Raw genomic sequence first — 24,293 nt, forward strand, 5'->3', positions numbered from 1 at the left:
ACAGAGCACCCTTTGATTTGACTCATTCTCAAGCCCCCCCCCCCCCCCCCCGCCCGATGAAACGGGAGGTAATTCCAGCGGGATGCTGTCATGGAGCAGCTCAGCTCTCCCTCCCCCCCTTGCTCTAAACCTCCTGGTCCTCCCCAGCCACCCTTTCATCCTGGGGGGTGCAGGGAGAGCTGAAGCCTGGCTGTGGAGCCGCCGTGTGATGCCCATTATTTTTGATATGCCCAGACACAACATGAGGCAAACAAAAGATATGCTGAGGTTCTGTCTCGAGTCCTAGTAGTCCTTTTAGTTTATTTTATTTTTGTACAATTGCATTTTTAAGCTTGCACGAATTTCTAGAGCAGGGGTTCTTAAAAAATATCCTGATAGAGAAGATTACAACCCACTTTGGTTCCTGGGTCATCACAGCTCCATCAGGCAAAGTGAAGCTGACAGGTTCAGCTGGTGCTACCTCCCGCAGTAGCGTATCCCACAGGCGGATACCAGAATACCTGCTGCATGATTTGTCACCTCCAATGCACAGGCAGCCCACAGATAATCAGATTACTCAGGCTGCTGCTGCTTTGACTGTTGTATATATATTAGTGCTGTCAGTTAAACGCGTTATTAACGGCGTTAACGCAAACCAATTTTAACGGCGATAATTTTTTTATCGCGCGATTAACGCAAGTCTTGTATTTTTTTTTGCCTCAAAACAAAGAAGCAGTAGCCTGACTGCTATGTTCAAGGCAGTATGTTTGTATGTTCATCGTTTAATTGCATTAGAGGCTTTTTTTTTGTATCATATGCCAATGTTGTTATCATAAAAAAACATTTGCACAAGGCAAGATGATGCACTTATCCATGTTGATAAGAGCATTAAAATGAGAAAAATTAATGGGACAAAGAAATCAAGGGATATTTAGCATAGAAAAAACATTTGCGATTAATCGTGAGTTAACTACGACATTAATGCGATTAATCGCGATTAAATATTTGAATCGCTTGACAGCACTAATACATATATATGAATGTGTATTACTTGTTGGACTTGTTTTGGTTTTGCAATACAATGGGTATGTATCATTAGCATAATCATCATAATTCTGGTCTGCTGGTTTGTCTTCTAGGGGAAAATGCAACATTGCCCATTTCTCTGATATCTTTGCTGCACGGGAGTTCAAAGCCCGCATGGACTCCTTCTTCTACATCCTCGGATATAACCCAGAGACCAGGTGAGCTGCTGCCCCTTTTATTCCAAATGTTTGGAAAAATCGGTGTGTACAGAGACGAGTCATCGTCTCCTTTTGGTTCTTCCTCTCACAAACAATAAGTACAACTAACTCCTGCTCTATCCTCCGTCCCCTAGCCAGAGATTTTTTTTTTGTTGGTATTTTCTGTTTAATTGGACAATCATTATAGATATTGAATAAAACTAGCCATTTGCCATGGTCATCGTGGAGATTTCATCCCTTTTCTTATTTGCTTCATGCAAGTTTGCTGGCTGCAGTTCAGTGAGGGTCAGTTCATGGAGGTCTAAACTAAAGGAAATGTTTGAAGTCAGGGCTTCTGGAATTTGGAACAGTCTAGACTAGAGGAACTATGACAGTAGAGCATTTGGCTCCCCTTTCAATCGACTGTGAAGTCAGTTATCATTTTATCATATTGTTATCGGTTTTAACATGCCATTTACCCTTTTGCAATTTGTTTTACTCCATGATTTTATTTGTTTTGGTATTTATTTCGCGCAAGCTTTAGTCAAATTGATATTTGTAAGGTTGGATGTGCAGTCCTTTTTTTATGTGATATTAAAATATTATTAATGTCATTTATATTTCAATCAGGGACGGCACATTCTAGTTTGAAATGTGTGTGCATTTTCATTAGCTTGAGCAAAGTAAATGTGTGGAATTATAACGCATTGTATTATTTGTATATATTTAATCGAGAGAGCAAGAGATATTTAGTTGCATATATATATCTGCACCACTGCTGTGCAAGCGGCGATGGTCCTTGTTTACATGAATCGCAGAGCGGCTCGCCCCTCCCACTCCTCCTCTCGTTTGGTATGCTGAGCGGTGTGTCTGCCGCCCTGCAATTTCAGCCTTGTTTATTATGGCGCAGACATATGAGGAGAGATGAATTCCGTATCCCGATTGTATGTGTGTCTGGCTGTCTGTGCGTGTAAGGTCGACTCGTAGCACATGCTCAGTTGTGTTTAAAAAAGAAAAGAAGCTAGGTGGCTACGCTGTGCGTGTATGCTGAGGTCACAGCACAAGCTCAGTGGATGCCTCTCCGGAGCGATTGCTTGGTTCTCCATTTTGAGCACCTAGAAATAGGTGGGAGAGGGAGTTTCTAACAGCGCGCGTTTTGCATAAAGTGTCAACGTCCAACCTTAGAGCTTGATGTCAGTCATGGACGATTTGTTCAGTCCAAGGAGGTAGGTTCGCGATCCTATTCTCCTGCTCAGACATATTGGTACGCGAGTGTTCGCTCGACTCATTTGCGCTTCGCATATCTGAATAAATAAATGAACATAGTTTGGATACGTGTATCGATAAACCACACTGTTGCTCTAGAAGTATTTGTCAGAAAGAAAGAAAGCTGCGATATCCTCGTTATTTCATAGGCATTGAGCGCTGAGAAGTCTGTCACTCCAGTGTGTACCGCTAATGTTACTGCAAAGCCGGTCGTGCGTTATTTATCCATAAAAGCGCAGATGCATTTGAGTTTGAAATGCGTATCCATATAACTTATCGACATTTTAAACGGATATTCTTTTGAGGAGAATCTAACAAACGATCTCTCTCCAGTTTGCTGTAGCCTCGGTGCTCATGTTTACAATTGAGATGTCATGGCGTATGAAGAAAGAGCGTCTTTGTGCATCCTCAGACGAGAGCAAATGAATTATTCATATCTTTATTATCACGTCTATTTTAAAGACGATTCGTATAACAGTCACGTGTGATTACCTCCTAGCTAAGAGTCGAGTCTGTGTGAGTATGCGCTACAATTATGTTAGTGTACCACAGACTCTACAATGATTGGATGAATTTGATGGAAGGGGCGGTTCTAGCCTTGATTGCGCAGAAGGAAGTTTAGCAGATACTTGCGCTTTTGTTTGGGTTAAATCATTTAGCATACCGGCACGTCTTATTTCTAAGAGTAAATAAATACCAACCTAATATTTAACTCTGATATGGGTCAAATATTAATTGTTTGTGTCCGAAAGTTGTAAACTCTGCTACATATGAAGAGTATAGGCCTATATCTTGAATGGGTTCTACTACATTTTAATAGCAACTCCCTAAGATAAATACTATAAACAATATTTGCTGTACAGACCATTTCTAGTCTTCCACGGTAATGAGTTTTTGGTTTTGATATTTTTTTCTCAAGGCATTTGAGCCCATTTTAACTTGACTACTTTAATCATGTAATCAATGTAAACTGGTGTATTCTTCCCAGAAGTCTCTGTATCGCTACTTCTCTTGTGAACTGCTGTAGCGTTCGGTACAGTTTTCTCTCAGATGGTGTTCTGTGTGTCCTCATTTGTCATCCCTTCGAACTCCTGCCAAACACACCAGTGACTTGGCCCACACCATACCACAACCAACACATTTCAGAATACTTTCTACCATGGGATAGAGTCGAACAGTTTATTCAGGCTTTAGTTGAATACACATAAGAAATACAAATTGTCTTGTTTTTTGCTGTTTCTTGTTAGTGAAGCTGGGGGATGCTTAATGGTATGGTATTTTCTACTGTTCAATTTGATAACTTCAGTCACATATTAACATCACAATTAATTGTATTTATATGTTTAGGGGTCCTACGGTCCGTCAGCCATATCACAAATACCACATGGCAAATGTTGTACACATTTGCTTGCTTGGAGAACTTGTAAAATGAGTAAGAGGCGCAAAGGATGGACCAGATTACCCCATAGGTGGCACTATAATCAGCGCTTGATTGTCAACATTTTAAAGGGCTGCCATTTCCACGAGGAAATATGCATGAAACTTTGTAAACATTCTCCGTCCAGGATGAACAACTATCTCACTCCAACCCATGTGGTCAGACCACCAATTGACCATAACAACCACACATCCAAAGCCCTTGTTTATGAAAGCTTCAAACTTGGCCTACATGTACCAGGGGACTGGGGGACTGTATGGTGAATGATGACGCATGTATCTGCTCATGTTCACCAAGCTTGCCGTATCTTGTAGGACTCCGTTATCGTTGGATGCAACGGTATATCATTTTGTGAAAATGCTAGGATTAGGAATTTACAATTCTTTCTCAAAAAGTTTGATGTTTTGGTTATTGTCCAGTCATGCCTTTGGATGTTGGACTACCTTATTTGTACAGACATGTGACCAACAGGATAACGTTATTATTACGTGTGGCAGCTTTCCTAGAACCCCTTCCATGAGTAGCATTTACACTAAATCCAATTAGTATGTGTGTGTGTATGCAGTGACATGATCACATGATTTTGCCAGTGTAATGACTATCACAGCCCTCTATGTATGAACAAACTGCGTCCGAGAAAGGAATATAGCCCAGCAGCAACAGACTTGTACATGCACAGAAGGTCCTAGACTCCTGCACCAAATCAAGCTATCCAGTCCACACTAGGTGATTCATTGTAAACCATTCTGGAGGTGTCTCAGCAGCAGAACTACTGCAGTAAATATAAATATTCCCTGGCAGACTGGGATCATTTTTTAGATGCTATCCGTGTCTTGTCTCCCTGCATCTGCTATTGAGTATCTACCGAGAGTAAGTAAAGGACTGTCTTCTCCCTAGTATGTCCAAGTGTAGGGTAGAAGGCTAATGTTTTGGGGAGGCATGTCAAATGTGTCCAGCAAAGCCTGTGTTTTTAAAGACCGTAAAGTTACCGGAGGGACAGGGGCTCTAAGGTTTCAGCCAAGTCCCACCCCTCGGCCAACTGCCATGATGGAGGGAGAGCTACTAGGGGTGCAAATCATGCTGACAGATTCTGGGCCGCCCTGTGCTCAGCTGTATGAAAGTCGGGGTGTTACCTAGGCAACAGAAGGGGAAAGGCTTTTCAAAAGGAACATCTTGTCATTTTCTTTAATCCATTGCAGCTGGAGAGTCAGAACACTATTATTAAATTGCAGTTGCCATGGCTACTAACATTTGCACCGGCAGTCGTATTTCAGAGGCTTTCTCCCTTCCTCCCTGCATAGCCCCAGCCAGCCCCCTCACCGCCAGTTAGGGGGATTCTTGTTTTATTGCTCCTAGCCTGAGCCATTGAAATGTACCCTGACCATTTTATCCCACATGCACGTTCTCCCTTTTGTTTCTTGATATTAAATTATAAAATGGAAGGGAGTGTGTGTTTTTCTCACAAACGTTGCTTCCTTTTAGACAAAGAAACCTTGATAAGATGCATCCTTTTCTATTCCTCATGGTCTCTGACGTCCAACTCAATTATAATGCTTTGTTATATTATGGTTTTGCTGGGTTAACAGACACACGCGATACAGTCACTTGGTGTTAAGTATCGTTCTTATATTTATTCACATGTTCTTTTTCAGGCGACTGAACAGCACTCAAGGGGAAATAAGAGTGGGCCCCAGTCATCAAGTAAGTCCCATTTTTACATTAGTCTCTGCAGCCTTCGTCTTGCAATTGCACGTACCACAATTGTCATCTCGCAACTGCACATGTGTTGCTCTTTTTTATAGGATTTGTATTCGTTTTTTTGATGACCTAGCTCCTTTGCCATTTAAAAGTTAGATCATGGAAAGCGATTAGGCAGTAATCAGGGATCAAGACTAACATTTGTGCCACTAACTTAGTGGTCACACACCTTTTTTAGCTGCTGTGTCGAAGTATTGGAATATCTTTTTTGTCTTTTTCTTTTTTTAATTGCATAGGTGGTCTTTTTCTTTTTTTATAGGTAGAGCCTCGAAATATCTTTCTCTCACTCTTCGTGCTCCTCCACCAATAAAAATAAATGTTATGCACAGTATACAAAGCACTTTTTTAGCTATGTTTCCTTATTGGAACTTAAGTTTTTAGTTCAGTTTATTACATTCATTTGTATGGGACCATAAACAAGTCATGAATCTAGCAAAATGAGATTCATTGTAATTCGTAATACTAGCCTATTTCCAGCTGAAGTCCCTGCAGGTGTATAGTAGGTTTAGGTTTACATTTGTTTAAAAGTGCAAAAGTGCTGCATACAGCCGTTCTATAACTTCCAGCAATGCTCAAAACCTTCGTCGGCACCCATCACCCAAAGACCTAAAATTGATTCTTCCGACGTGCGTTGTCCTACTGCACACGTCTACTGCTATATGTTGGGGTACTCTGTGGCTTGTCTAGTGTGTGACCCTCTTTAAAACCTAGAACCTCTGGCGTAACCGAGTCGTACTATGTACAAGAGTTGATCCGAAAGCCACTTAATTCCCTCACATGGCAGTTACTTGCGATACTGTAGTATCAAATTAAACTAACCAAATTAAAAGATTCAAAATTTAAATGGGAATTAGGAAGAAAGTCAACATATATCTGCGCTGTGACAGCCCTGTTTTGAAATACTGCATGTTGATGCTTGAGGGCTGGCACTGAGAGAGTCCACAGAAGCCTTTTGGCCGATCAAAGAGGCTTGTTTGGGAACCTTTTTATGGCGTACATTCAGTGTCATCCGCTGCCAGTGCATTGTTGTCATGACCTGTCAAGACAGTTACCCATCAAGCAAAGTTATTTATCCGGTAAGTAAGTAGACCTTATCATACTAATGTTGTTTTGATGTCATTTTCTATTATGTCAATGCCAACTAGCTACTGCTAGTTTCAGGAAGAAAATGCTAACATTGAATTGGTTAATGACTTGATAATGCTTAGCTACGGTTTTGGGAACTAGTGTGAATTGTATGGAGTTTGTTTTGCCTCGTTGTGGTTCAAATAAATTATGAAAATGCATTGTAAAGACCAAATTCATGCTCTAAAGAGATGGCTACAGCATAAAGTAATATATTATATTTTGTTTATTTTATATGAGGATCGTGAGTTATACAAGAAGGCTGCAACACATGGGAACATGCACGCACTTTGGGATAGCAGAAGAACGGCTGCCGAAATTGTTCTCCACAGTGGTTGAACCTTGTTTGGATTTGAAAATCTCTGCTCAGACAGTATGATGGGTAAATGACCCTGCCCTTTTAACCACTGGAAGACTGCTGGGACATCCGGTGGTTGGGGGGGTCGCCATTTCTGCCGTCATCCTGGCTCCCAACTTGGCCAAGACCCATAACCAATAATTTCTCCTCAAAGCATAAATACACATACAGGAAATTTTGTCCATGAATTAACATTATTTGACACGGGTGTTTTGCACCATATTTACTTCAGCAACTGTCGCAAAAAGGTTACCTGAGTCTCAAATGGTGATTCGTAGACTAGCATTTGTGCCCTTGCAATGAAGAATTTGAGAAAGTGTAGCATTGTGTTTGACGGAGCTCAGTGCAAGGCGGATGACAAGTGACTGAAAGCTGTTATTTTCTTGAGGCCTGCGTGCTATTTGCGGTGTGACACCATCTGTCCCTCTCCTTCCTTGGGTCTAATTAGGCCAAGCTCCCGGAGCTGCAGCCATTCCCCTCTCCCGGCGGCCAGGCTGTGACCGAAAATGAGGAGCTGGTCTGGATGCCGGGGGTCAACGACTGTGACCTCCTCATGTACCTCAGAGCCGCAAGGTAAAGCAGGAGAAAGTTCAGTGGATCATTAAAGTAAACTCCAGCTGAAGAAATGTTCTTCTCTATACATTTAAAGCAATATTTCAGATTTGGTTGAATTATTGTTTGTCTTATAATGCAAATCCAAATATCGATACAATACAATGACAATGAAAAACATGGTAAAGATCATATTCACAAGATACATTAATTGTAAAATTTGAAGTGGTTTCATTGAAATGATTACTGGTTACATATCATCTTGGTTAATGTGCATATTGTAGTGCTTCTAGATGTTGATATGGAGGGTTCCTCTGTCTACAGGAGCATGGCTGCTTTCGCAGGAATGTGCGACGGAGGCTCAACAGAAGACGGGTGTCTGGCAGCGTCTCGAGATGACACTACACTTAATGCACTTAACACTGTGAGTTTCAACACGGAAGAATCAACACCAACCATGTCCTTTCTGCAGCATTAGTTGGGGTTTAGATCTGACTCTTTTGAGGATTCTATGGGTGATAAGAGTATCCAAGTTTTTTTTAGTCCAACCAACTGCTTGATCAGCTGATTTCAGTTGTTACATGCTCCCTCTATAGTCAGTGGTGTACTATTGTAAAACCAAATTTCTCCTATAATAATTGTCAGATGAACTGGTGGTTCCCTCCAAGAGTCGCTCCTCATTGCACTGTTGTGTAACAAACCTATCCTACAGTCCAGTCCACCTGACCCCGCCTGAATGCATTATGTGCGCGAGCAACATTGGAAATGGATGCAATGGAATCAAGTGTGCGAACGAGATTGGAATCATCATAAACAGGGCATTTATATTCCGACTCTATGAAATAGAGAATTAACATAACGGAGCAGGTCGTGGTATTGCGACCTTCCCTATCCTCATTTGCAATTCCGATTGAACGCTGCTTGTTGACGTGCCGGTGGCTGCTGCTCCGCATGTTTTCCTCGATGGGATGGGACACGCGTGCCTTATAGACGCACGCAGGATGTCTTTGTCTCTCCCTGCTGTTTATGACCGCTTCGCCTCTCAGATCTTTACGTACGGTCTCCGCTCCTGACGGAGACTTTCAGTGAAAGACCGCTTTTCTTTAATCCTTCAATTGAGAAGAAATTGCGTTCACATTCACAGGGGGATCCTCAAGCTGTTAGTAGCAGTAGTTCAAAAAGGATTTCCTTCCTTTTAGAAAAAACTGAATAGATAAAGAAAAATGACCAGACGCTTTATTAAATTCATGTTGATATTGCGGACACTGTGGTTTTGAGAATGCTGACATGGTGAGATGGATATTCCAGTCGTTATTTGATGTTATGAACTACTATCTATTGCATTACATGGACTGTTTGAAATACGAGGCACTGTTGATGGGGCCCTTATTAGGTGAGTGCTGCTAGGCAGCACTCTGCCATTGTTATTCCTAGACTTTATTAGGTGAGTGCTCCTCAGCCAGCACTCAACTCTTGTTGTTCTCTGGGTTTATTATTATTTTTCTTTATTATTCTCTACCAACTTTGGCCCCTTTCTCCTCCAATGATTCTTCACCCAGAGACTCCATCCCAATTTTAAAATGTTCCCCTTGGCTTGGAATCGAGCGCTATCGTTCATATTTTTTTATATTGTATACTTTTGAAAATATTGAACTTTAAAAAAATATTTTACAATGAAAGTCAATGAGCAGTATATCTTTTCGCTTCATCTCATTGACTTACCTCATTGTCAACCCCGCTTTTAGAATGGCTCTTAATGGCCACTCTCCCCTTTATTTGCTTTAGACCACCCATTTAGGTAGGCTATGTTTCTAGTATGTATATGCCAAGAATAAGCCAAATCCTTCTGTGACCTAAACCAGACGAACTAGGTACAAATATCATCAATAATACTTTTCTTTACTTTACTTAGTTACTAGCACAAATAAGATCTTACCTTTTGTTATTATCATACTGAAACCTCTACCTATCAAACCAATACGACTATGTATCATACTATTGTAACTCATCATTATCTTTCTACTCTGGTACTTTCACCTGAGCTCAGCTATTCATCATGCCTATACATCTTCAACAATTAACCTTTTATTCAGCTCATTTTACACGACAGAACCTTTTCTAACTGATGTTCGCTCTCCTTCTCCTCAGCTCCACGAGAGCAGCTACGATGCCGGCAAGGCTCTTCAGCGGTTGGTCAAGAAGCCCGTACCCAAACTCATAGAGAAGTGCTGGTCCGAGGACGAAGTGGTAAGGCACTGTTCAAAAATGTATACGTTTTTGTGAAATATAGTTCATGTCTCTTTGTTTTTAATGAACATCATTCACACGTTCCATCATTAGAGGTCTCTCCATATGGCTCTGGCATCAGGCATGTATCTACGGCTCTACTTGGGTTGTGCGCTGTGCGTCTGCTGTGGCTCCTGTGAGCAGGCAGGCTTGTGTCTTTAGAGGGTGCTGTTAGCCAGTTAGAGGCAGCACTGCTGCTGGACGGGGATCACAGGACGTCACTCGCTGCCCAGACGCCGCGCCGAGGCTGAGCAGCAGCTGCATCCTGTTTATCGCCCTCTGAATAAATCCTCACCGTGAAACGACAGCAACGTGGGATAGGGTTGGCGGTCGTGGGTGGGGGGAGGGTTAGGGGGAGATTGAGAGCCGCTCACGTTGAGCTCAATTTGAATTTAGATTTGAATTTTGCTGCAGCAGCGGTGTGGAAAGGATGGCAGCCAGAAAATGGCTGCTGCCCTTTCTCATCTAACAACACACAGAGATCAGTAGCAGGAGGGGGTTGAGGGAGCACTGAAGATAACCATGTCAAAACAGTAAAGATGAAAGGCTTTGTCCTTGCTGCTACATGACATGTACTATGCACTGTTTGAATAGTAGCCACGCTACTGGAAAGCTTAGACGTCTCACACCCAAGCAAACCTACATTTGTGTTTTGGGTCGAATTTTTGATAATAGGAAATCTCAAGGGCTTTTCTCCGTCCATGACACCGGTAATGTGGACGCTGTACCCAGTTCATGGTAATCCAGATACTTTACTGGTCTGTTACTATAGAGTCTAACAGGTAGGCTTTCCATCCACTCAGATCAAATTACAACCAATGGGGGTATTTATCCTGTAATTGAACACACGGACACATTAGAATAAGGACGGCAACCGTAGCAGGGCCATAGAATAATGCAATTATTTAAGTCGTCCTTCCTTCAGTTAACAGCATTGAGGTATTTTTATTCATGCAAGCTTGGGGCTGGCTAAGGTGGGCTGGAAAATAATGTTTTTTCTTTTGTGAAGTGTTTTTAGAATGAGTTATGCATGTCTTGCACTACTTGTTCAAATGGTAAAATTTCTTATTTGCATATTTCCTTAGGCATGATGGGGCAAAAGTACATAAAATAAGAAATGAAATGGTTTTAACCATATCATTGTAGTTTACTGAAGGATTTTAAGGAATCTGTTTCACTGTATTATAATTGCGTAGCTGTAATCTGCTGAATTGCAATCCATAACAGAATGAATTTAAACAGCTATGCAATCCAGACAGTCAATGAGCTGTGTCTGTAGCGCTGTCCTTCATTGGGCCGGGCTCAGGCCAGCCAGGCGCCCCTCACTCGTCTGATTACCGTTTGTGCCTTTCCAGCCGCGCAGCCTTGAGGGACAGGTGTAAACGCTGGCCTCGGCCTTGACACTGCCCCACATGCTCCTCATTTATTCATCATCTCTGCGTGGCCTCTCCTTTTCCTCCTCATGCCCGCGACCAGTCCCCTCAAGGAACAGGGTCATTATCCCTTCCTCTCCCCTTTCTCTATACATCCGGAGATGTGAATAAAGGTGACAGTGGCAGCCACTAAAATGACAGATTCAGCCTGTCTGCAAGGTCTCTTCTACCCATCCACCCTCCAGCCCCTTTGACACCCCATGCATGCGCCTGTCCCCCCACCCTCGGCTCTTCGTGTCTGCAGCTGTGGCCATATACCACATGCGACGGCCCTGTGTCTGGACTCTCAGACAGTCTGTAAAGTATAGTCTCTCTCAGGCTCTCTCCCTGTCTTTCTCTGTCTCCTTTTCCACAATGGTATTTTTGAAATGATCACCAGCACCAACAATGACTCTTAAATCATCATTATTAAAGCGGTTGAAGAAGGTGACGACGCTAACACTTTTATCGCCATGCCAATGTAAACATAAAGTAATGCTTACATGGTGACAGCTCAGCGATCTATTAATGCTGTAATACTTCCACAGCTTCCATACAGGCCAGTACATTTCTAGCAATGTATCATGTTTCCCTTTTTTTATTAAACCCTACAAACATCCCAATTCTTACCCAGCTACTTACTTAATAAAATCAAACTACAGCCGAATAATGGTAGAATTATAGCCACAACATAATGGATTTAAAATGAATGACTGAACTTGATGTGAACAAAGAAAAGATTATGGCTGACGTTGACATGGATAGTGTCGATGCTTTTTAATGACTTGGCAATCTGTAATTATTAGCTTTATTTTGCAATATATTTAATCTAATGGTGCAGTAAGTAGATCGTTTTTTCACCCACAGTTAAATGCCTTAATTAAGGCTTAATCTTTTCAGTAAGGCATTTGTTTACACTGATGCACCCGCAGGCTTATATTTTTTGCTTTTTTCATAGTCCTTAGACCCCTGAATATGTCTTGCATATCTATTCAATGTGTAGGTGTACTCAATATAGAACAAGCCCTGTTTGAAAATATAATTATAATATATATAATAATAATCAAAGAAAATACATGTACTCGATGCAACGCCATTTTAATAAGTGGCATGACATTTGTCAGCAAATACATTTGCTTTCAGATTCTTCAGTGAGGCATATAAGCCGTTCATAATTTGAAAATCCTCCTCAAACTTGAAGTAGTTCATTCATCTAGTGGTGTATGTAAGGCTCTGGCCAACAGGAGGTGCTGTCTAGGCAGTTGGCCTTCCCAGCAGCTCCTTGTCCCTGTGAGAGAGAGAGGGAGCGGTGTGGAGAGGGGGGTGGTAGATCTATCACTGACGGGGGACACGGGGTCAGGCGAGTGGGGGGTTCTAGTCCTCAGCCCAGTGCGCTGTGCCTTGGCTTATCCCCGGCAGGGTCCTCAGCTGACGGATGGCTCGTGCGGGGGCCTGACAGCCCCGCGGCTGTGCCCGGCGGGGGGGGGGGGGGGGGGGGGGGGGGGTGAGCTGCAGGCCCTCAAGTGGTGAAAAACAAGCCTACATACCGGAGATGAGCGCCCGGCCGAATGCGCCCTGAGACGGATAGTTCAACCCGTGCCTCATGCTCCATGTCCTCCTGTCTTCATCCTGTGTAGTCTTCTTAATGTCTGCCTCGATGATTACCTCCAACCCCCCCCCCCCCCCCCCCCCCCCCCCCGGACTGGGAAGACACGGCCCCGCTGTCGGGTTCAAACCGGAGCACGGTGCTGACAGCATATTTTATTACCGTTATGCTGCCCCGCCAGCAATGCTCTTTACAGTTGTTTAGAAACCAAATAGCGAGGCAGGATGGGTGTTGGCTGGAATTTCCTGTCACCTTTTGTGTACACAGGAAATATAGGATGTTTCTCGCCTGCCAATACTTGGCAGCATCTAGCCATGAATACACTGTACTTTTTTTAACAAAACAAAATAACAATCTCCAGCACGTCATCCACTGGAAAGAGATATAGACGGTGGCCGTGAGGGGATACAAAGTAGTTTGGAATATCTAAACTAGGACGGTCATGCCATGTGAACACGGGGACGTTTCATATCTGGCACTTGTGATTTTCCCCCAGTGCACCGTAGCCAATCTCATTACGAACTGATATTTCATAGCATACAAACAGGGCTTTTTTCCCATTGGTTTTGGATAGCTGGCTGATTGTCCACAGTTCCTCTGGGTTTATACACAGCATGCCCGGAAAGGTCAGCTTTAAACAACGAGTCAAGTACAATGACTCTGTATTGACTCAGAGTGGCTTTGTGTGCCTTTTGGACAAGCCGTACATAGAGAGTCTGAACATTTCACTTGCGTCAGTGTTTTCCACCGGATGACATTTAATCTGAATTGCGTTCCCCTCCCTGTGCCTTTGCCTCTTATCATTACGATGCCATCTCTGTGCATATCCCGTGTGATCCTAACCAGTTCTACAACTTTTAATAATCCGCTCCGAGGCAGGAACTGCGCACGCACCACAATGACCTTTTGAGCCATATGCTCTCTTTCTACTCCTTCCTTTATGTTTTTCCTCCCTGGCGCCACAATAGTGCTCTGTTAGACACAAAGGGAGAGAAGGGAGGGAGAAGAAGGGTAGCCAGCTCTCTGGAACGATCTCTCACTGAGAGAAGCCTGTTGTTTTTCTTGTTCACTGGCTGGCCATTTGGTAGTGCTGCCTTGCTGCCTTTTTCTCTTGCGCTTGCGTGCGCTCTCGCTGGCTCACTCTATCTCACTCTATCTGGCTCACTCGCCTTCTCTCTGGCGCGCTTAGCCCCCCCCTCTCCCCTCCTCCTTCTTCTGTGTGTTGCCTAGCAACGGAGGGCTGGAGTAACCGGAGCCGGGGCAGAGCGATTCATGGAGCAGATTGGCGGATGATTTATTAGCAGGGCTGGGGAGTAGTGAGCCCAGGCAGCTGAAATGGAGCCTCAAAATGGAGCCGACGTGCAGAGAGGGAAGGGTGAGGACCGGGGGGGGAGGAGCCCACCGTCTAGGGAGAGGAGGGTGGGGAGGGGAGCACAGCCCTCACACCCCACGGCAACCACAGACAGATAAGCAGTGTAAACGGTACTGTAGGGAAATGTTATTAAATAGAGATAATCAGAGGAATGACATCGGTTGGCTGTGATAGAGTTCCGTGTCACGGCGGGTCTTTATCCAGACACCAGGTAACTGAAACGCCAACCCCCGGTCCGGAATACAATATGACACCCCAGAGCATATTAAAGACCCCTCCCATACCTTGACGCAAACTATGAAGACGAATATTAGAGGAACCATTTATGGTAGGTTGACGTGGGTTTGTGGTCACCGACTCCGTAGCCCACCCTGTTGTTGTATCCTAATCTCTCCATCTCTCGCGTCTGGTTCATCTCCACTGACTGACAATCATGTGGTTGTCTGCCCTTTAAGCCCTCGAGTGTGGTTAAGGAACCCAAACTGCAGCGCTGGTACTGGAGATGGCTCCATCTACTGGCTAATCAACCGCTACACCTTGGCTCTGTTAATGCAAATGAACCCCCCTCACGGCCGCCGCTGATAAACATGCCCTCTCCATTACGGTGCCCCGAGCACAGCTAGGCACACCTGGCAAAGACGTGTACTTCTGCTTGTTTGTTGTTGGGGCACAAATGTTTTCCTGTTGAAGCGTGTCATTTTTTTCTGAGCTTGTGCATCCTTGTTTGCTGTGTATTTTTTCAGCAGTAGTTTCTGTTGATTTAGACGTCTGGTTGTGTCTGTGTTGCTGTAGCAGACGAGTCATGTGTTAACTCAGTAATATTGCCCTTTCAGTCCCCTACCAAAGCTCACTATGTAAACAATCTGGGGTTACATAATATACTGTAAATGGGCTGGAAAGATTACTTTGCAAGCTCCATGTCTGGTTTTCCCACCAGCTTGTCTTTTCCCGACATGTCCAAAGCCCTTTTTTTCTGCACACACACACACACACACACACACACACACACACACACACACACACACACACACACACACACACACACACATTGCATCTGCCCGCCTGCCCTCTCCCACTCCCGCTAGTAAGGCTTGTGCCTCCGAGTGCGTTCCAAGTACTGCTGGTCTTCTAAAAGGGAAAGGGTCAACTTTGCTTTAATAGTGAGAGAGAAAGAAAGGGCTCCAGCTTGTCTCTGCAGGCGTGTGTGGGGGGGGTGGACACACGCTAAGCCTGCCCTCGTGTGACAGCCTGCACAGCGTCCTGAAACGGAGAGCTGTGTGTGTGAATCCAGGATGGAGCGCAGAACTCCACCCCGGGTTTTCCAGGCCACTGTGAACCAGAGGCTCTCTAGCAGAAAGATCACATGTAAAGCCTTCCCCTTTGTAGTGGAGGAGCAGAGAGTGACAAGCTATTTCTTGCTTGTAAAAAAAAAAGAAGCGATGTACCGACAGAAGCATTGTGGATTTGCTCCCTAATTTTTCCTTTTACCTGTGGCTGGACGAGGAGATTTGTACCCCGTCTCCCTGAGGACTTTTCCCCGCTTTACGCCGGAGTTACTTGCTTGTTACTTGGAAACGGTTGGTTGAGAGCACGGAGGATCGGGGCTTGCCTCTGGAACAAGAAAGTAAATCTGTTGGTTGTCTGCTTCGCTGGTTATGAATGTTTTCAGCCTCGGCTTTTTATGGCTCGCGCTCTCTGTGGCTCTCTTAAAGGAGAAGAAATGCATTTAGGTGGGGATTACCTTCTCTTTTCTCTAACGCTTTATTCCTGTTTGCTGCTGTGGTTTGCTGTGTTTGTTTTGGACTTGACCGTATGGTCACAGTTAAGTTTTACATGTCAGAATTAGGCAGGACATGTAATGTGGCAGCGATTCCTGTAACTGCGCTGCTCCCTGTGTCCTTTACGTATTCTGCCTTTTTGAAGGGATTTGGACATTTTTGTTTATTATCATGTGTTTGTGCCAGTTAGACATGGTCAGATTTCAGATATATTTATTTGTTCATAAATAAGCAGTAATATTTTATAGGACAAACAAGCACAAACAAGCCTGTGTTAAGGGCATTGGCATTGCTTTTTGTAGACTCAAGTTTACATTGTGACTTTGAACTTCGGAGTTCTATGATCAGCAGTGCCATCCACTGTTCTGTGGGAAACATTATAATAATTTATAAATCTTCCTTGTGCACATTAACACGGCAACATCGTCTTAGCTTCTCTCTTACTATGACTTGTCCTTTCCTTGTTTGTTTTGTACCCAGACAAATCTGTGTTTAATCCGGACTTTAAACTGAGGCTAGTGTCGTTCACATGTCACATTAAGTGGTTGGTCTGACCTAACAAACCCAGCTGATGTTGTTGTTGTCGTTCTCTTTGTGTCTCTCTTCTATGTTCATCTCCAGAAACGCTTCATTAAAGGCTTGAGACAGTTTGGCAAGAACTTCTTCAGGATCAGGAAAGAGCTTCTTCCCAACAAAGAAACGGTAAGTTCATGTTCATTCCTTCTTGGTTAGAACGGGTGTTTGAGAGTGAAAGAGAGACGTGTGTACCTTTTTATAATGTTCGTTTTTATATTCAGACATGGCACATGGAACGAGCCACATTTGTCTCAGGATACGCAGAACCGCTCCAACAGTAAACATTTATTTTTAATTTGGCGTTTAGTGTGCAGCTGTTTCCTAACCTGAGGCCTTATTGATAAGCACTTAGATCAGCCTGCCATCCTGAGCCCCCTGCTTTGCAATACCTAGTTCTCTCTCTCTCTGTGTCTGTGTGCGTGTGTCTCTCTTGCTCTCTCAGCACGCTGCTATGAAACATTTAGTTGTACCCAAGCTGAGTACCAGGCCGTGGCCATGTTTGCAGCCATTTAAAGTATACATCTGAACACATTGAGGGTTTATAAGCACCTACAGTTGGCAGGCAGGTGATGAGAGGTGTAAACGTGACGTGAATCATTATCCACAGCACAGTTCATTGTGTTTATTATATACTGTTCTTTCACTATAATTGCATCGGAAGTTTACTTTTGAACTACGCAGAATAGTATGAAAGTTGTTATTCCAAGTTCAGTGAGATTAATCAATTATTATATCGACCTGCCTTAATAAGCTTGTTACACTGTTTATATAATGAGGTCAACAGTTCTTTAATTTCCGTCACAGAATACCCGACCACCAACAGGACCGATGTCTCATTTGACATCCGGTTGAGTGCATGAAACACTTCTCCATCCTGATCAGCATGGATGAATGTGAATCCTAACCAATCAAATGAGTCGCTCACTGCATTTCACTTTGAAGTGACATGTCTGTTGTTTTAAGCCTTGCCATTTGCTGATAGGCATGAAATGTAGGTAGACAGGCTGAATTAATATCTGTCGCACCCAGCGGCTGAGATTGTTTTGTTTATATTCCTTGGCAGAGAGATGTACCTCTGTCAGAGCTCCACCCCTTATACATACGTGTGTGTGTGTGTGTGTGTGAGCATTCTAACATTATATTAATCGTTAAACCAACCTGTGCCCTGTTAACGTAGCAGAAAGGGAATCATTCCGAACAATGATTAACCCAGAACCGAGCAGTTTACCCTGCAACCATCCGGCAACCTTGAAGCTGAACATAAAGAATGTCTGCCATACATGGCATGGGTTGTTTTCTTTCCTCGTTTTTTGTGGGGACCAGGCTACATGTATTTTTCTGTTCAGTAATTCTATTAAAGTTGACATTTAGGGTTAAGGGTAAAGCACATTTTAGTTAAGTGACATGCAAAGCAGCTAAGACATTTCCCACGGCAGGGAAAAATGTAATCATATATAGCGGAACACAATACAGTGATACACACCATGCTTTTTGTAGTATGCTGGCTATTTCTAGAAGTGGCAGATGATTGCCACAGTCTTGAAAGGGAAATCAAAGGGGATTGTCACACCCGTCACTATTTCATCCCCTAGTTGGTTTGGAGCTGAGGAAATGTCAAAGATGTCCCTCTCAAACCTCTATCTGTACATGCAGGTATATGTCTTGATTTCTCCCTACCACTTCAGTCTTTGCATCATTAGTTGTGTTTGTATGTGTATCAGTGCGTTAGAAACGTCTTATCTTTTTCTTCCCAAAAATCTATTTGTACCTCTTTAATGTAGGATTACGGTCCCTGAATATTCATTTTCCTGATAAAAAATCATCTGCACTTATTTGTGCCGGGTTAAAAAATATGGCGTGCGTCTGTGATTGGCTTTTGAGGACGTAATATAGCCTGTGTGTATGTTCATGGGCGCGCGCGGTAGAAGATGTAATACAACCCCAGGACTCGGCACAGACACCCCCAGCGTGGAGCAGGGACAGATTAATCCTCGCGCCTCCCTCTCTTTGGCTTTCAAATGGAAAGATAAACTGCCCATTAAACATAGGCAAAGACGAGTGGATGACTGGGAGAGAGTAAGGTAGCGTAGTTCGAGCCGGCTAAATGTAGCCGCTGGAAAGCAGTGTTGCAGGGTTGTTACCGAGGCCAAAAATAAACGGCTTGCAGAAGCCTGCTATGGAACCTGTGCTTGTGATTAGAAAGGCTGATCTGTGAACTTGCCTGTCAATTCAGCCCCCTCAGGAAAGCTGCTGAACATGGAAGAACCACAATCTCACAAGATTGTTGGATGTCCGGGAAATGGAGAGAGGGCAAATTGAGGGACGGGGGATTTCTCCATCGTGCAATGCCAAGCCATGCGAGGAGATGTGCTCTGTATGAGTGCGGGTGTTCCTGTAGCATGTCCTGCCCAGGGCCGTGCACTCGATCACCCAGCGTCCTCAGCCAGAGCCCAGGCCGGGAAGCGCTCTGGTCATGATTAGCTGGAGGGTTAGGCTTCAGAATGGTCAGTCCTCTACTGCCCCCCCCCCCCCCCCGCAATACAGCAACTAATAGCTGTGCTGGCCCTGAAGCGTCAGGGGCACTGCAACAGCCAGTGCCAGGGCCAGCCAGTACGCTGTGTAAACACACCAGGCCTGACTAGCGCTCAGGAATGCTTTATATAAAGTCACATAAAAGCCCGGAGGGGGAAGTGGGTGTGTCGCCTGGATGTCTGCAGCGATCCCGCACCGCCACCATTTTCCTTCCACTCAGGAGAGAATGTCACAGAAGTTGAGCCGGCCACTACTATCGTTCCCAATGGTTCACTGCGCTGAAGCGGCTTGATCAGGTCTTAGTCTTGGTCCCGATATTTTCCACTGGACAAATAGTTTGGTTTGGCTTAATAGAGGCTCAACGGAGCAGCGCTACATATGCTCTGGTTGCAATGGTGCAGAGTTTAAGTGGTCACAAGTTAAAGTGGATGAGTTATGGGACAGTTTCCACTTTAATTTTATGAAAGGAACAGTTAGATTTTTAATTTCCCTCAGATACATAGCAATAAAGTTTAATCTTGCTAATGATAATTAATGATAATTTTATTGAATCCTTTGATAGATGTGTGTACCCTTTTATCATTGCAGCAGTTAAAAAACATAACAAAAATATGCAGCACAAAGGATATTAAGGGGGTGAATAAATATTATTTGTTGAGCTGGTTCAATTGTATTGTCAAATAACTATTAAAACTAAATTGATATTCTCTCAAGAGAAATAAAACATTTAGATTGAATTATTATTTATATTTTTTATTCAGCATTGTTTCGAACTGTTAGAAAAATATAATGCACACCAAATATCATTGCAGTCTTTTTATCACCCAATAGCCGTTCTTTGTGTAGAATCACAAACGCCACAGTGTGTGAACATGTACCGCGGTACCACTGTCGATTTAAAAACACATAAACCAGGAGGAGATCTCCTGAGATGCTGTCAGAGGAGCATCCAGACGAAGGGGACATGTGACCCTCCCTCCCTGCCTGTAGGCACTGTCCTTCACAGGCAATGTGGTGGGCACCATGCGAGCGCTGTTTACAACACAGCCTCACAGCAGATGTTTGCCTCTGCACAATCTGTACACATGTCAAGCCCGATTCATTGCCACGTCCTTCGACCAGCGGCACGGGGGCCCGGGGTTGAGCCTGATTATGAGTACTTTGGGCCCGACGCTGATTAAACCAGACCCACGTACTGCCAGGCCTGCTCTGCAACAGCTGCAGCCAGATTGAGGGAATAGCGTCCGTGTGCTTAGTAAACGATGTAGCGTGTTCAAATGAACGCTCGTCAGGGATAAATGATCCTCCGGCAGGCTACTGGCGATTTAGCCTCCCTGTGAGTGTAGTCAAACCTTGTTGAGCCTAATAGATGGAGTGGCTGGAGGAAGGGCGCTTCCGCTGTAATTGAGTTCTTTGGTCAGCTCCGTGTTGTGATTTTTAGGGTGGGACCAGCTTATCAGCAGAACGACCCCCCCCCCTCCCCCTTTCTGCAAAAAGCTCTGTTGTTATCCAATCGGCTTTCATTGGAAAAGCGCTTACAGCAGGAAAAACATGAGTGCTGATTCTTCAGCGTGTGCATCCCTGACCTGTGAAAGCAGAGCTTATTCAGTCATTCTCCGGCAGAAAGGCTCCGCGCAGCAGGGAAAGGCTGTCTATTTAACTGCCTTTCACACACATGCACACGCACACTAGTGGCCCAGCCAAGAGCCTTTCAGTGTTCATTTTCACCCGCCTGTCTGCTTGGAGGCATTACTGAGCAGAAGGTCTACTTTTTATTGAGCTGCGTAAGGCCTTTACTTATAAGGTTAACATGGTCTTGTGCTGTCACTGGTAAAAAGAAAGGCTGGTTCTAATTGAGCCGTGGAGCTCTTTTATATATGTATATTGTACTTCACCATAAAAGTGTAATCTTTTTTTTACCGGTATTCAGGCAATTAAAGTATCGCAATTCATTGTATATTCAAAACAAATGATAATGCTCCCACAACTGTATGGTAGCATTGAGAGCGTTTCTTTCTTGAACAGCATTTATTTTTATGAAATGCTAGTTAGTAAATTTTAAAAAGATAATGCAGTTTAGCACCCGACAAACTAGTTGTATAATATTCAGTAGTGATTCAAATCTTTTTGCAGAACTTAAATCTGGATTGAGGGACAGATTTAGTTTTTCCAGATGTGGCATGAAGGAATAATATTCCCCTCCTAATAACATTAAGCCAAACCTCGTCCTTTCCAAAATGCATTGGAATGATGCAAAAGTACCACTTACTGGAGAAATACACTGTATTAACCATTCGACTTAGTGAGCAGTGGAAAGCACATGCGTAGAGGTGATGTGTCACCATTAAGCCTCGGTTTAATTCAACCCCAAAGATAAACATTCTCCTCTGCCTCGCTCTGAAGTGAGCCTCACAGCTCCTTTCTTCCTCCCACTCCTCCTCTTCCTCCTCCTTCCTTCGGCTGCACACTGTGGAGGGAGCAAGAGGGGAACAGACCGGCAGCCCTAATGGAAGTTTACACAACTCAGTATCAGCCACCAGGAACAGACACACACATACACACACACACACAAGCACACAGTGAGGGAACATATCTCCTGCTGTTTTCTCAACTCCCTAACTGACTCATTGGTCTAAAATGTAGGGGTGATTTTTTTTTTTTATTGGGTGATTTTTTTTTTAATGTTGATTGTCCATTGTTATCCTTCGCTGGTTCTCTCCCCAGCCCTCCCCTCCCTAATTCCCCTGTTCTCTCCTTCCTTTCCGGCTCCTGCCAGTAACGGCCTTAACCGTTTGGCTCTGTGTCAAAGTAGGGGCCTTTTGTGGCCGTGTCACAAATCTGCCAGGAAAAACAGAAACCATCTGCTGTGGCCTGCGCCCGAGAGGGGATGAGAGTGTAAATACATGAGTTTAGCCCTCGCCCTCATCCCCGCCTGCAGGCCACACGCTGTCCTCTGTAGGCTTTCAGGATGATGGCTCAAACATACCGGAAAGGAGTAGGGGTAGGCTGTAATTACCCTGCAGACGCTCAGGAGAGTAAATGCACACCATTATGTGTGCTTGTGTTTGAATCAGAAGTATTTTGAAGACATCTCGCTGGTACTTTGTAATGGTTCACTTTTAGGTCCAATTGTCTACTTCGAGAAGTGTAGAATATCTCTTTTTGAGCTGCGAAATCCCGTTTGGCAAGACACTGAATCCTGCTTCAAAGTTTATATTATTTTAAGCTGTCAGCTGTTAACTGTTTTAGAGGAATGATACATCATATCTGTCTAAACAGCAACAGCTTTCTCCACTGACCATAAAGGGGACATATTCTACCACCAGGTGTGAGTGTGATTAGCCTTACAAGTCGTTTAGAAAATCTGCCACATATGACATCATTAGTGGGTGTGTCCACCTAGATCTGTGCTGGATAGATGAGCAACGTTTACTTCAGTCCACTTGGTTGGCTGGTAGACTGATCTATCCAGCACAGATCTAGGCGGACACGCCCACTAATGATGTCATATGGGGCAGATTTTCGAAACGGCTTGTAAGGACTAATCACACTCACACCTGGGGGTATAATATGTCCCCTTTAACTCCAAGCATTGCGAGCTAAGTTTGCTAATGTTGCCACTAAAGGTGCTAGTAAGGTGTTTTTTTGCTAGTGAAAGTAAATGAGAGTATATAGTAGTATAGAATACAATTAATTGGCGAATTTGCCAACGATGGTCAAACTAGTGGTAACATGGAGAAAGATACACAGCTGCAAGCAAAATGAAAATAGTTGGTAGAGTTCAAACATGTACATTACACACGCTACCATTTCAAGAAGCAATAACTGGAATGGAAGCCCTGAGTGTCGTGATATGAGGTAAGCCCATTCCTTGTCGGATAATCCACCACCCAGAGCGCTCCTGCAGATGGAAGCATTTGAAAAAGGCCTTATAATACCAAGCTTATGTTGTCACTATTTCGTGTTAGTGGGAGCAGACGCGCACTCTACAATGATTTAGTGGCTTGGTAGAAATGATGTTGCAGAGGCCAGGGCAAGTCTTCCATTTCATTTTACAGCCTGGTATTTATTTTGTTTATTATGTACTTCATACCAGTGCGGTTTATAAAAATGGTTGGGGAGAAATGCCAAAAACATGAAATGGCCGCACTATCTTTGAATTTTAAATGAATGCAAGGCCATATTTGTTTAGCCCAGCCAAGGCCATGATATTTAACGCTTTAAACTAGAAATGTAGCCTTGGGCGTATGCCTCTATTACAAAGATTTAGTGACATTTATGGATGGGGTGAGTCAGTGATTGGATTTTAGGCTTCAGAGAGATCCCACTTGACTGACAGGCAGATCAGTGGAGCTATATCAACTGTCAAGCTGTCTGTTAACATAAATAGCACAGGAATGACATTTTCATAGGCAACTAAGAAACCCATTGGGGTAATAGGCAGTTAAGGGAGTTAAATGCCTATTTTTCTTGATCATTATATTCTTGTTATTTGTGAAAGGAAAAAACAAATCCACCGTATGCAAGCAGTTGTGCATTGTCTTTTTCCCTTTTTTTTTTTTTTTTTACCTCTATGAGGTTCACACTGCGCCAGGCCTTTCACTGGGTCATGAAGTATCTGTTCTCTGACTGAAGAGACTACCGGTATATACCCATACCCAGTTATTTTTTATTTTTATTTTTTACACTTTTTCACACCAGTTACCAGCTACCCCTCGGTTGCACCTGTTAGGTCCCATTCAAAAGCCCGGGCTAATGTTTTCATTTGTCCCTGCCCAATATAATGGCACTTGACACAGTGCAAGTGATGGAGGGGCAGGGTGACCTTTCCCCCGCGTCTGTGGAGACCATGTGGTTGTCAGCCTGCAGCGGCCAGGCAGAGGGCCACTGCTGAGAACAGTCATTAAGCACCAGGCAAAGCCAGCGCTCGGCACCACTCGACACTTTTGATCTGCACATTTCAATTAGATTTCACATCGGGGCGCCCGCCTCTCCTCAGTTTGCACCTGCGCTGGCTGCCTGTTCAACCTGC

At 43.9% G+C, this 24,293-nt stretch overlaps 1 protein-coding gene across 6 annotated transcripts in view; it reads left to right on the forward strand.

Moving 5' to 3' along the window:
• The window catches only part of rerea (arginine-glutamic acid dipeptide (RE) repeats a), a 126,298-nt gene that overhangs the window by 90,847 nt on the left and 11,158 nt on the right, over positions 1-24,293 (forward strand). For 5 of the 6 annotated variants that reach the window (XM_060046723.1, XM_060046714.1, XM_060046729.1 and 2 more), the window contains 6 exons: positions 1,119-1,223; positions 5,559-5,607; positions 7,596-7,720; positions 8,024-8,123; positions 9,848-9,946; positions 16,775-16,855. In XM_060046723.1, coding sequence (XP_059902706.1) covers positions 1,119-1,223; positions 5,559-5,607; positions 7,596-7,720; positions 8,024-8,123; positions 9,848-9,946; positions 16,775-16,855 — 559 coding nt within the window. Of the gene's footprint in view, positions 1-1,118; positions 1,224-2,030; positions 2,429-5,558; positions 5,608-7,595; positions 7,721-8,023; positions 8,124-9,847; positions 9,947-16,774; positions 16,856-24,293 lie in introns of those variants that run through there. The other variant, XM_060046745.1, reaches the window with a different exon arrangement.

This window comes from Gadus macrocephalus, chromosome 1 (assembly GCF_031168955.1).
Source record: "Gadus macrocephalus chromosome 1, ASM3116895v1".
Classification (NCBI taxonomy): domain Eukaryota; kingdom Metazoa; phylum Chordata; class Actinopteri; order Gadiformes; family Gadidae; genus Gadus; species Gadus macrocephalus.